The following is a 14239-nucleotide window of genomic DNA, read 5'->3' as shown; positions in this document are numbered from 1 at the left end:
TATGCATTCTTAGAGGTGTGTGCATGTCTACCTTGGTCTAGCTGGGCAGACAGCCAAAGTATGAAAAGCACAGATTCTTCCTACCAGTAGTCTACAGCCTACAGAATGGCATCCAGTGTGATGGGGTGGAACATGATGTGTCTCTGAATTCCATGTGGGGGTAAAGTGGGTGACCTCAAATTTCCTGTGTCTGCCCACATGATAAAAAGCCCACAGTTCAGAAGTTTGGGGGCATACTTCATATCGTACCATCTGTTCTGGTTCAGTGCATAAGAATCCAAGTCTCTGAGGAAGGTGACATAGTACACAATCACTGGACCAAGAGCTTTGGCTGCACCTCCTCTGGGAAACCTGGCCATGGGGCTCTTCCTGATCATTGCAATTTTGCTGTTCCAGAAACCAACAGGTAACCCAGAGCTTTCCAGGGATTCAGTTAAGTCAACAATGGGATGAAGCATTTTCAAGAGTCTAAGGCAATTTCATAATCCACAGTAGAAGGCACAGGGCCTCCAAGGATGGCTAAAATCTATCCAACATTATCAGAAATGTCCTTTCCCGAGGTCTTATACCATGGTACTGTCCTTAAAAAGAAGTACTCACAGAGCTGAAAAGAAGTCATAGCGTCTTCTGGGAAGGGTTTTTTATAGAAAGGAATGAGTCCAGTATCTAGGGGTACCCTTATTTTTAGGGATACAGTTTTTGCTCTGGCACTCAGCCATATTTTCTTCCACTCAAATATATATTTTAGCCTGTTGTGCTACAGTGTGTGAATAGTGGAAGAAGTAAACTTTGGGGTCAGATCTAAGAAACATGCCTTCAATATCTATTAGTTTGTCAGCTTTGAATAAGAAGCAAAGACTATGAGTCTCAGTTTCCTCATCTGCAGAGATAAAGACACATAGCTCACAGAGGATTTATTAACTGATATGACATATGTGAAGCACCTAGAATGGCGCCAGGGACATACTAAGAACTTAAAAATTAGAGTTTCCTTTCCCCTTTCAAACGAGATCTTTTGTATTTGTACCTTATTATAGGAATAATAATGATCTATCCCTGGCCTCCTAAATTCCTAAGACTCAAAGGAGTTCTAGAATTTGGGGTTGAAAGGATCATCTTGGTTCTCAGTCTTCATCCTCTGGGGTCTAGTCCAGGGGTTAGTACAAACCCAGGAGCCAAAATTCGAACATCCTTAATCTTAGATCATCAAAAGAGTTTAGGATCACTGAAGAACTAAATATATATCAAGGTTAGCAACAGTGCAGGACTGAACATTGGAGGGATTCTTGCCTCTGGAAGTGGAAGGAGAATGAAGAGTCACAGAGGGAAAAAACAAATCCAAGAGTTCGAAGGACATCCATATTGCTGTGATGACACAGAAGCCAAAGGAAGATGTGAATCAGCAGAAGCGTACAATGCTGAGAGTAAATAAGGGAGGAAGATTAGTAAGGGAAAAAACACCTGACTGGATAGCAAGAAAGGCATTCTTGACCTCAGTAGGGAATAGTTTCAAGAGAATGGTTTGACTCAGATAATAAATACACAGTGACAACATACTGTTCTCTGGACATTAGAGGTGTGGCAGTCGTAGGAGGTAGTAGTGCCCTGGGAGCATTCAGGATGGAGGCAGACTTGCTGAAGTTCCCATGCGGAATGTAGTTCCACATTCTGGAATCAAGGACTCAGCTCCTTTATTTTCTCCAACAAGATCTTATGTTCTTGGTGGAGTCTATTGGATGTTGAAAGAAGGCCCAAAACCTTACAGGACCTAAATATGAGTGATCCAGTTAAACACAACCCCTAAGTTTCACTTTGCTGGAGAATTTTCGTTGGGATATTAGAAGAATACACCTTGTGGACACCCCATGCCTCTAAGCCCCACAAGCTTCCTCTGCCTCCCCCATAACAGAGGCTGCCTTCAGTCCCAAATTCTGATCTTGCCCTATTGCTTTTATGTGCACAGTAACTGAACAACTTAAGAAGTGCTGGGATGACCATATACAAGGACATTGCAGGAGAATCTGCAAAATAACCGAAAGACGTGAGGTGCTATGTGGACATGAGCGATAGATACTGTTGCCTCAGTATCAAGGACATAGAAGCTCGTAAAAGAATTACACAGCCACCTCGTCCAAAACCGCCAGAACTTGCACTGACTCTTCCTCAAGATGAAGATATAAAACACACTTCCTCAACCTACAACATATATTCTACATAAATCAAGTACAATTTTCTGTTCATTCATTTCTCAACCTATTCTAATAAACTAAGGTGACAAGATCCACATCTTTTCCCTTCTGGTTTCTCGGTCCCCAGAATGACCTTAAAGCAGATTCTAATAAACCTCATTGACAGTTTTCTGACTCGGTTGTTCTTTAACCAGAGAATGAACACTCATTCTATACCAGGTAATGGTTTCATGAGAACCACTCAGAACCTGTCCTTGAAAACGAAATCTAACCAGTGCACTAAAAAAATAAATAAATAAAAATTTATAAAGAAAATATGAAAGACTAGAATAAGAAACCCAGGAAAACTGACATGTAATTTTTAGGAGAGGGAAAGGTGAAGCCAGTATTCAAGGTAAATTCAAAGTGAGTTTAAGATTAAAGCAGGCCTTGTAAAATGCGTAGGATTTCAATACATGAGTGTTAAAAGAGAAGGCAATTTGAGTAAACAGAAGGGTGTCAACTAATGGAAGGAAATTGGGAAAGACAAAACACTCAGGAAACTACACATGCGCTTTGGATGAAGAACAGAGCACACAAAGTTGAGCTATGGGGAAGTCGGATTTCTTAGGCTTCTGCGTACCAGCAGTGAACTGGGAAGTTAGATATAAATAGGATTCCACTGTCATGGAGCTCACTATATAAGGTGGAGAAAGACCTAAATAAATAACTCTAAGTCAGAAATGTTTAGGTTTTTGTTGTTGCTCTTTGTTACTGTTGCTCATGTGCTCATCCTTTTGGTAACTGGAACCATTTGGAGCTGAGAGGAAATGTAAAAGACCTGAGAATTGGTCTGAATTGCAGTACTGTATCAGATTTTCTTGTTGTCTTGATATGCAAGACAACACAAGAATAATCCAGGTCTATATTCTGCCTAATATTCAAAGATATACCTTCTAAATATGATCAACATGAAAAGTTTCTTCTCCAACTACATTTCACACTCATTTTCCATGTTGCAAACAATTCACCCAACCAGGGACTAATAACCAGAATATACAAGGTACTCAATAGGAAAAAAACCCAAATATTTAATAATCCCATTAAAAAGTGGGCAAACGTCATGAATAGAATATACATTTCTCTAAAGAAGAAATATAAATGTCCAAAAAGTATGTGAAAATGTTCAACATCATTAATCATCAGAGAAATGCAAATCAAAACCACAATGAGATATCATCTTACACTAGTTAGAATGCCTATTACTAAAAAGACAAAAAATAACCAATGCTGACAAGAATGTGGAGAAAAGAGAACTCTTGTAAACTATTGGTGGTAATGTTACATTATGTAATGTTCAGCCACTGTGGAAAACAGTATGGAGATTTCTCAAAAAACTTAAAATAGAACCACTGTACGGTCCAGCAATCCCACTACTGGGTATTCGAGGGAAAAGAAATCAATATATCAATTTATTGCACCTGCACCCCCATGTTTATTGTAGTGCTATTCACAATAACAAAGATATAATAATAGAATCAACCTAAATGTCTGAGAGTGGATGAATGGATAAAGAAAATGTATATATACACAATGGAGTACTATTCAGCCATTTAAAAAGAATAAAATCATGTCATTTGCAACAACGTGGATGGAACTGTAGGTCACCATCTTAAGTTGAATAAGCCAGGCACAGAAAGACAAGTACCCTTGTTATCGTTTTTATGTGGGAGCTAAAAAATTTGAATACATGGAGGCAGAGAGGGAAAAGAGAGATAACAGAGAGTGAGAAGGGTGAGTTGGGAGAGGGGAGGATGAATAGAGGTAGGTTAAAGGGTTACAGCATACAGTTAAACAGAAGTAATAAATTCAGTGTTTGATAGCAGAGTAGGGTGACTATACTTAATAAAAATGTAATATACTCACATGATGGACACCGTAAATGCCCTGACTCAATCACTATACATAATATACATGTAACAAAATTTCACATGTACCCTGTAAATTTGCACAAATAAAAAAAAAATCTATGAATTAGATTTTGGAGAATGCTCTAAAATAGATCCAAGAAAAATAAACTGCCCGTACCAAATGGGTGAATAATGAAAATATAGGATTTTCCTAGCACTCTGGGAGGCCGAGGCAGGAGGATCGTTTGAGCTCAGGAGTTCGGGCCCAGCCTGAGCAAGAGCAGGACTCCGTCTCTACTAAAAAAAAAAAAAAAAAATAGAAAGAAATTGGCTGGACAATTAAAAATATATAGAAAAAATCAGCCGGACATGGTGGCACATGCCTGTAGTCCCAGCTACTCGGGAGGCTAAAACAGAAGGATCACTTGAGCCCAGGAGTTTGAGGTTGCTGTGAGCTAGGCTGACGCCACGTCACTCTAGCCCAGCAACAGAGTGAGACTCTGTCTCAAAAAAATAAAAAATAAAAATATAAGATTTTAATTTAATTTTGTATTAATAGATAATACATAGATAATAGATATAATAATAGATAAAAATATGGTAGACAAATAAGCATACATATAACAATACTGACCACACCCACTTCTCCTATGAGTATGGAGAGAATATAGGTTAATGGGGGAAAAGTCAAAGCAAAGATTAGGTCCAACCAGTCAAAGTAGAACTCAAGGCTTAATTTTATCTGTTCAGTTAATTATATGCATCTCCTCCAACTCAGGAGACATTTCCCTGATTTATCTGACACTAACTAAGGCAAAATGGATTCTTGGATCTAATTTATCAATGGACTCATATAGAGTAGAGCACTCATATAGATTAAAAACAGTAAGCCAGACCCATCTTCAGTCTTATAGTGACAGAATGACCCTTCTTAAAATTGCCCCTCCTGACACTGTGATAAAAGATTAAAGAGGAGAGGTGCTTGTGAAAAGTTTCAGTGAAAAAAGGCTTTCTTATGTAAGCCTTATGTTAAAACCTCTCTCAGAATTAAGTTGTAAACAGCCATGTATTAGCTTCCACAGTGCTGAAATCATCAACAAAAACGTCTTGAATTCTGCAATCAAGGTCCAGTCATTGTTTCCTACACACTTCTCCAAAATTCCCAAAAGCCACAGTTACTAAAATGAAGGTCCTTGGGTGCTCTTGAAACTTGAACATATCCATCTCGATTTTTATCTGTCTCCCCAGTAAATCAAGATGGTAAGCTGCTCATAGAGGAAGAAGCCCTATCAATTTCTTCATCCTTCATGAGTAAATGTTAGCCCCACCAAAGTTACTTATGGCCAATGCTTTAACTCAAGCAACGTCAATGGATGTCACCACAAAAGTTTCTGTTCTTCTCATATGGAGAGCAGTTCATACCATCATGTCCTACTGCAAATTTATCTAGCTCATGAGGAGCTTCTTAAACATGTCCTCCTCAATAAGACTTTAAATTTCATTCTATTGAAACAAACAGAACTTGCACTGCTTTCAAAGATCCTAAGAGTAATATTTGTCTGAAAATTGTGTCAACTAGTCATTCAAATTGCTACTTAAAAAGGAGATGGAGCAGGCACATTAAATGAGTTTTCAATTATATGTATTGGAATTACCACTTGCTGTCATGACTGCTTATCAGATCTACCCCAATAAATGTCATGAAAATGTTCAAATGTCTTTCTTCCCTCTAATGTATTATTAGCTTTTAGCAAATCCTCTATATTCATAAACACAAGTGCATGCACACACACACACACACACACACAAAGTCGGGGCATTCAGATCTGCTTGGATATAACAAATTTCATTTTTCAAAGAAGGAGAAACACCTGAAATCCTGACATTCTATTAACTATTGTCTTGCATGGAAAACAGAAGGACTAACTTCTGCCTCCACCAATGTGTTCACTTCAACTTTATATCCCCCATCTTAGTAGTATAATACCTGGAACATGGCAACTCCATTCATGTTTGAAGTGTTCTCAAAACTGAGTGACTACATCAATAAACAAATCCAGGGAACAGCATAGAACTTTATTAGGTGGGGAATCAAGTTCACAGAAGGAAGCAGATAAATTTCTTGCTGCAGCCTGCTGTATTAGGCAGCATTTCTGATTTAGGAAGAGTGTAGACCAGTGAGACATGGGCTTGCTTTAGGGCATGACTGTGAAATAGGTGACAGTGGGCAGCATAAGGTAGTCCATCTTCTCATCAAACGCATCGTTATCAGGTTCTTTCGGCTTGTAAGCTTTCAAATGTGTTTTGTTTTCTTCTTCAATAACACAACATAATTTCCCATTTAGACATTTCGATTCATAGATTTCCCCTATTTTGCATTTCTTCCTGCAGTAGCCTGTTACATTATTAAAGCATTTTTTGAGTCCTGCCCCATCTGCTCATGGAAACAACATTGAACCAAGGTTAGTTCATGAAGGAAAGCTGAATAGGTTTTCCACAAGTCATGGCCTCCTGTGCTCCCAAAGTCAATCTTATGCCAATAAAAGGAAACTCAGAAACTCCCCACTCCTTGAAAAGTATCCCAAATTAAGGCCATTCAAAACCCCAGGCTCCTAGCCAACACTTAGTTGGCTCTGAGAACATTAGAACTTACATGATAAAAGAGAAGAGAGAGAGATCAATTCCTGGTTATTGACTGGAGCCATGTCCCACCCCAGGACCTTGGCAAAGCTGACTGTCTCCTCCAAGCTGCAAAGTCAGCACTCCCTCAGTCCTGCCTCCATCCCGCATCCCCAGGGAGCACTAACTTGTCAGCATCAGCACAATTCAGAGCCAAAGCAACTTCTAAAAGAACATCACAGGCCAGGCACGGTGAATCACATCTGTAATCCTAGCACTCTGGGAGGCAGAAGTGGGGGGATCGCTCAAGGTCAAGAGTTCGAGACCAGCCTGAGCAAGAGCGAGACCCCATCTCTACTAAAAAAATTTTTTAAATTAATTGGCCAACTAAAAATATATAGAAAAAATTAGCTGGGCATGGTAGCACATGCCTATAGTTCCAGCTACTCAGGAGGCTGAGGCAGGAGGATTGCTTAAGCCCAGGACTTTGAGGTTGCTGTGAGCTAGGCTGACGCCACGGCATTCTTCCCCGGGCAACAAAGTGAGACTCTGTCTCAAAAAAAAGAAAACAAACATCACAGCCAGGCCCTTTTAAGTTAACAGTGTAATTGGGTATCACACTCGCTGATATGGGAAGCAGCAACCTCCCTTTGCCAAGATCTCCTGGGTTTTAGCAGTTGATGCTGTTGAGAAAGCTTTCCCTATTCAGCCCGTATGACTCCACAACCTGGCTCCTCCTATCTCTCATCCTCCACACTCCTTTTGATCTCAGATAAATGTATTGCCCAAGGATGAAACTCAATTCCATGAATATCTGTCTCCTTGGAGATCCAAACGGTCACCTGTTTGGGGTAGTATGTTGAGACCCTAAATCTCTTTGTTTCTAATTCTTATTTGCCCCTCTAGACAAAATGTTGACAACCCCACAAAATAAAGATGGAGAACAGAGACATGTTCTCTGTATCCTAAACTCCAGAATCAGGGAATATCTTTGGAGGTTAGAGGGCTATGTTTGGGGGCCACAAAAAGACAATATCCCTTCTTCCTCGCAAGAGAAAAGTTGAACTCTCACTGATAGGTCTCCTACCATAAACTTGACACTTCACATTTGTAAGCTCATGTAATCCTCACATGAAATAGAATCATTATTAAATAGTCATTGCACTTATTTGACAGATGATAAAATTGAGATTACAAGAGAATAATGTGCTCAATTCATACAACTAGTCTATGGTGAAGACATATTTTAACCTCACATTGACATGATTCCAGACCATGTACTCTTCTCTTTACTGTTATAGTACAGTCTGAAAATGAATTTGGATGGAAAAGGGGATGGCCAGGTTCTCGAGTGAAAACAGTGTTCAGCATTATAAAGATAATTCTAGGTGATGGGTTCACCAATACCTCTGAAAAGAACCCCTGAAAGTACAGCCTTGACTTCCTCTTACCTCCCTGCAAGTTCTTTTAAGGCACAGACTCAAGTCAGGCTCCCAGGAGGATGGGCATTTTTTATGATATTGGCCAGATATCAACAATCTTGAAGGTCCTGTCCCCACTCTTTTTTGTTTTGAGACAGAGTCTCACTCTGTTGCTCAGGCTAGAGTGCCATGGCATCAGCCTAGCTCATAGCAACCTTAAACTCCTGGGCTCAAGCAATCCTATTGCCTCATCCTCCCGAGTAGCTGGACTACAGGCATAATGCCACCATGCCCGGCTAATTATATATATATATATATATATATATTAGTTGTCCAGCTAATTTCTTTCTATTTTTTTTAGCAGAGATGGGGGTCTCACTCTTCCTCAGGCTGGTCTTGAACTTCTGAGCTCAAACGATCCACCCACCTCAGCCTCCCAGAGTGCTAGCATTACAGGCATGAGCCATCATGCCTGACCTCCATCCCCACTCTTATGAACAGTAATATCTCCTAGGATTTTATGGTACATTTGGACAAGTTACCTGTGGGTACCTCAAACAGCAGAATAATAAGAACCAGAAACAGCTTCATGTTTACAGACTTCCCAAGAGAAAGAGGCAACAGAACTTCTTTGTTCAGTGGTCTGTATCCCACAGGTTCTTTCAAGATGAGCTAGAGTTTTAAATGTAATCAGCATTCTGAACTCTCATTTTAACCCACATGGACAGACAGGAAATCCAAGTCTATCCCCACCTACGTTCCCAAATATGGAGTTCACAGTCACAGAATGTTCCACCATATCATACCTACTCCCCCTTTCTCAAGATGAGTGTCTAGAGAGCAGGAACTAAGATTTCTCCACCTGAGCTGTCAGCCCACTTGGATCAAGGTTGGTTAGTCATATGCTCTGGTTTGCGTGGGACAGTCTTGGCTTATTCCTATTGTTCCAATGTCCCATCCAGCTAATGCTGCCTCTCGCTCACAGAAGTAACCCTGTTGGGAAGATAAATTAGTCAAAGTAGACACAGAAGCACATCCAATAATAATTTTTTAAATCTATAAAATTTCTATATAGTCATTCTAGGAGTAAGGATTGCTTTCAGGTTTGCCTAGATAAATTGATATTATTTGAGAGTTTCCCAGAAAGTCTTACCCATCCAGTAATCCTTGAGAGTTTCCCATAAATCCTTACTCATCCAGTAATCCTTCCAAAGATAAAATTTCCTTACATAATATTCAACTAAGTATCTTGCCCTGCTCTCCTTTCCCAGGACATTTTATGGAATCTCTTATGTCTCTGCCAAACTTGCTGTGGGTACCCCTACCTGACTTGTTACTTCCATAACCTGTTTATTTTCACATTTAAATACCTCTTCACCAATTATATTACGCTCCTCATCCCCTCCACCTAATTGGCCCTGGTGAGCTCCTAATTTTCCTTTAAAACCAAGTTCAATCACCTCCACATTTGTGAAAGTTTCCCTGGCCAACCTAAATAGAGCTACAAACTGCCTTCTTTGTACACCATTATATCTTGTACATATTTTTGTTGGTCGTCACACAACGTCATGTTCCAATTATTAGTATGTGTTTATCTGCAATAGCCTGTGAGCCCCTAAAGGGCAGGTCTCTGGTCTTGTTCAATTTGGAGTTCTTAACACATAGCACAAAACTCATGCTCTATATACAATTACTGACAACGATGGAAAAGTACTGAACAAATTACTGCTACATAAAACACTCCAAGACAGTAATAAAGGGAATTAAGGCATTTCCTAAAGAAGGCTCTTTACCTTGTTTTGTCATTTTTGGACACCAGAACCTTAAATTTATAGTAATTAGGGCCCATCTGATCTAAATATCTTTTTGTGGCAGTATCTAGAAGAATTTTGGAATTTGTAAAGGCTGTGTAAGTATTTGTTAATGACGATTAAACTCTTACCAGAACATAGAGTTAGGGTAAGGGTGAGGATAGGAATGAGAATTGTATATAGCTTACTATGTTTACCAGTAACCAGAGCCCTTGTCCATTTCAGTCACTGCAGTACCTTATAATCCTTAAGTGACACAGAAGACAGAGACTGGTCAGGCTTTCAGAGTCTCATCAGATCCTACTGATAATATGAAGATCGCTAAGGTCATGGGTGCAGGAAATGTAGCCACTCAAAGATCAGAAGTATAAATATTCATTAAGGCTTTAACAAACAGATTAATCTCCCCCACCCTCACCCCCACATTGTACAACTACTCTTTTTTGTCAGCTATTTTATTTTTCTCCTTTGACCATGACAATCTACATCTCATGACAAGCAGCTGGGTTTTATTTTAAAATATGGAAAAACCAAACTACATACTGATGGTGCTGCCAATTTGAAGATGTTTCACCTCACCTTGGGTCTCTCTCCCTTCTAAAAGCAACTGCTTCAACTTTTGCTTTTACCTCCTTTGTTTCTCTGTACAAAGTTCAGATATGGTCTATACTCCCATCTCAGCTTCCAGGAACCTAGGAATTAATCTCCCTTTTGCCTCACTGTCTTCACTGTATCCCCTCTTCTTTACTTGTGCAAATCAACGTATCCATTTATTCCATAAATGATTTTTTAGTACCTACTATGTTCCAAGAACTCTTCCAAGCCCTGAAACTAGACACACATCCATGGAGCACAGATTCCAGGGTGAAGAGCAGATAAAAACCACACATAAATATACAGTAGATCAGACAGTGATAAGTTCTCTGGAGCAAAAGAAGACAGGGAGGGCAGATAAGAAGTTGGCGAGTGTGGAGTCGGGTATAGTCTTAAATAAGGTATTTGTGAAAAGACTGATTGAGGCAGTGATATTACAGCAAAGACTTGAAAGTTATCTGGGGGAAAGAGAAGATCTGGCAAGGAGAAGAGTAAGTGCAAAGGACCTGAGGTAGAACCATGCCCGGTGTGTTCAAAAACAGCAAGAAGACTGTACGAATAGAGTGAAGCAATGAGGAAAGACAAAAAGGAGATTATGTCAGAGAAGTAATTGAGGGAGAGCACATTTAGAGGCCAAAGTAAAGAATTAGACTTTTACTCTGAATGAAGTAGAGGTTATTGGAGGGTGCTGGCATGATCTGACATATTTTGAAAAAATGCTTTTGGCTTCTGTGTTCAAAATAGCCTGGGAGGGAGGGAAAGTGTAAAAGAAGGAAGCCTATTGTACAGGCATCGCAAAATCTAAATGACAGCTAATGGGGATTAGATGGAGTATAGCAGAGGAGAGGGTGGGAAATGGTCCAACTCTATATATCTACTGAAAATAAGGTCACTCATGGTAGAAGGGAAAAGGAATCAAGATGACACCACAGTTTGGGTCTGAATATGAGAGGATGGAGTTGCCACTAACAGAGATGGATATGATTGGAGTTCAGATTTTTTTTTATTTAGGGGAGGTTAATCTTTGTTTAAGATACATTCATTTTGAGGTGTTTAATAAACATCTAAGTGGAACTGTCTGGTAAACAGTTAGGAGAGATCGTAAACCACGAGATTAAATGGGATTGTCAAAGCCATGACCACAGAGAAGAGACCAATGACTGAGCCTTAGCGCCCCCCAATGTCGATAAGTAGGAACCACGCAAGGACACCAAAAGGGCCGTTCCAGTGAAGGAGGAGGAAAACCAGAAGAGCGTGATGCTCTGGGAGCTAACCGAATGAAGTTTGTCAAGAATGACAGAGTGCCACTCACTGCTGACACGTGGAGATGAGGAATGAGAATTGATCGGTGGCCCTTCCAGAATCCCACTTGGTTTCAGCTCCACCCCCCCTTACTGTGTGCCTGCTAGATGACAAATGCATTTTATATGATTACTTGCTTTATTCCTCACAAGAACACTATGAAGCAGAAGTTAATATCTCTATACTTTTAATTGAAAAACTACAATTTAGGCAGTTAATAACATGCCCCATGTCACAAGGCCAGTAAAAATTGAGCTGGGATCAACACAGGTCTACATGAACCTAAAAGTAAAGGCCTCCATCACTGTGCTAAGCTGCCTGTTCACCTGCCTCCTATGGGTTAATCTTTGGGAGATTGGAGGCCAAATATTCAAATACAAGATGTTACTTTATTCACACAATGTACTGGCCATGCACTTGGCTACCCACCCACTGACCCTTTTATATTCTATTCATCACTTAGAGGGCAGCTTGAGAGAATTCATATTTGTGATTTCTGCAGATGACATTATTACATCCTAGAAGTAATATTGATGGCCTACTTCAATATATTCCTAAGTCTGATTGTTCATCTGTGTCAATTCTTTAATATGGGCACAAGAAGCACACAGTCTCCTCGTTTTCAAGGCTCTTTGTAGCCAAGGAATAGATTTTCTCCGGGGTTTTTTCCCCCTTCCTCAGAGACTACTTGACAGATTTCCTCTTGAGTAGGCTGCGAAGTACAACAAAATGTTGCTTTTAGAAATGGTCAGTTAAAAAAAAATCAGCTATTAACATTTGTTACTGCATCTCCCACTGTGATCCAGAGTAGTACAAATAGCTTTTAATATCTTACTTGTAAATGGACTTTAATTGTGTTTCATTTCTGGGAAATATCCTCTGACTTCTACTTAAGATGTTATCTGTCCATACTGCGAGACAGGCTAAATCCAGGCAAGAACTGGGATAATTAATTTCCTTGTACAAAGACTGGATGAGTCAAAGCAAGATTCTTTTGTTGGCTATCTGGATGGACCCAATGTAAAAACAGGATCATTTGAATGTCGAAGCGGGTGAAGGAGAGTAAGCATCAGAGAAAGACCTGATAAGGCTGCAGACCTGGCTTTGAAGATGTAGGAAGGGACCATGAGCCAAAGAAGTGACTCCTCTAGAAGCTGGAAAAGACAAGAAATTCTCCCTGAAAGCCTCCAAAAGGAACACAACCCTGCCCATACCTTGTTTTTAGCCCAATGATACTCATTTTTAATTCAGAGCTGTAAATCCAAATTACCTTCAAAACCAGAGATGGTAAATATTTGTTGTTTTAAGCAACTAGATTTGTGGTAATCTATAACAGTAGCCATGGGAAACTTACACAACATTCAATCTCATGCCACGATGCCAGCAGTGCTTATGGTGATCTAGAATTATTCCATGATTACATCAAGTGATCGCAACAAAGCATGTGCTGTCAGAAAGGACACACCAACAAGCTTCAACTCCTGAACCGCATCTTTATTCACACACAGTTGGTATCCTCTATCCTAGCAAATAAACCCTGTGATAACTCAGTTGCAGGGATTTGTCTCTGAGAAGTTCCCAAAGTTTTAAAATCTAAACCACAGACATGTCTCATCCTATGATAGGACATCCCAGAGAGATCAGAGTTAACTCCAGGACAATGTGTGGGCTCAGGCTGGTCTTGAACTCCTGACCTCGGGTGATCCTCCCACCTCAGCCTCCCAAAGGGCTACGATTACAGGTGTGAGCCACCGCACCAGCCTATACAACAAATTCTTAACCTTGGTAACTTCCAGAGAGGGGAATGAGAGAGGTTTCAGAGATGAAGACACCAGTTTCCCTGGTTCCTTGAGTCACTGAAGATTCAAATTCTCCACTTTGTGAGGTAACCCTTTGATAAATCCTTTTCCTTTCTTTGGCTTTACTTGTGCCATCTGTAACATGTTAAACTAGATGGCCACCAACAACTTATTTTTTTTCTTTTTGAGACAGAGTCTCACTCTATTGGGCCAGAGTGCCGTGCCGCCAGCCTAGCTTACAGCAACCTCAAACTCCTGGGCTCAAGCAATCAAGGACTGGGTTCACATTAGCCACGTTGTAGAAAGACATTGCCATAATCTCACTAGTAGAGGCCACCATCACATACGTCAGTAACCCTAACTGCCTGGATCCACATCTCCCTGTGTAAGAAGACCTTAACTCTGACCATTTAACAACTTCTTACCTTATGTTTCTCTCATAAGTGGATCAATGAGTTCCAGACTTTGGGTACAAATGTATGAAAACACAAGAAAATCATATCTCCTTCTTAAAAGCCTAATCCCAGAAGTGATATCCATCACTTCACTTCATATCCATTGGTAAGAACAAATCACATGATCACAGAGATGCAAGAGGAATGGGATGTTGGCAAC

At 40.1% G+C, this 14239-nt stretch overlaps 2 protein-coding genes across 2 annotated transcripts; one reads left to right on the top strand and one right to left on the bottom strand.

Moving 5' to 3' along the window:
* The first annotated feature begins 357 nt into the window (after positions 1–357).
* Positions 358–2218, top strand: DEFB127 (defensin beta 127). The gene is given in 3 exon segments (XM_012755301.2): positions 358–406; positions 1964–2058; positions 2060–2218. Coding segments are annotated over 3 exon segments (303 nt in total).
* Positions 2219–6273: 4055 nt separating this feature from the next.
* DEFB128 (defensin beta 128) lies at positions 6274–8709 on the bottom strand. Its single transcript, XM_020281941.2, has 2 exons — positions 8661–8709; positions 6274–6512 (listed from the first exon to the last, which is right to left on the bottom strand). Exons 1-2 carry the CDS (start codon positions 8707–8709, stop codon positions 6274–6276), a joined length of 288 nt encoding a protein of 95 aa, XP_020137530.1.
* Positions 8710–14239: the final 5530 nt, after the last annotated feature.

The sequence above is a fragment of the Microcebus murinus genome, chromosome 16 (genome assembly GCF_040939455.1).
Source record: "Microcebus murinus isolate Inina chromosome 16, M.murinus_Inina_mat1.0, whole genome shotgun sequence".
In the NCBI taxonomy this organism is placed as follows: Eukaryota; Metazoa; Chordata; class Mammalia; order Primates; family Cheirogaleidae; genus Microcebus; species Microcebus murinus.
The sequence above is the reverse complement of the archived record's forward strand: the minus strand, read 5'-3'. Positions and strand labels throughout refer to the sequence as shown.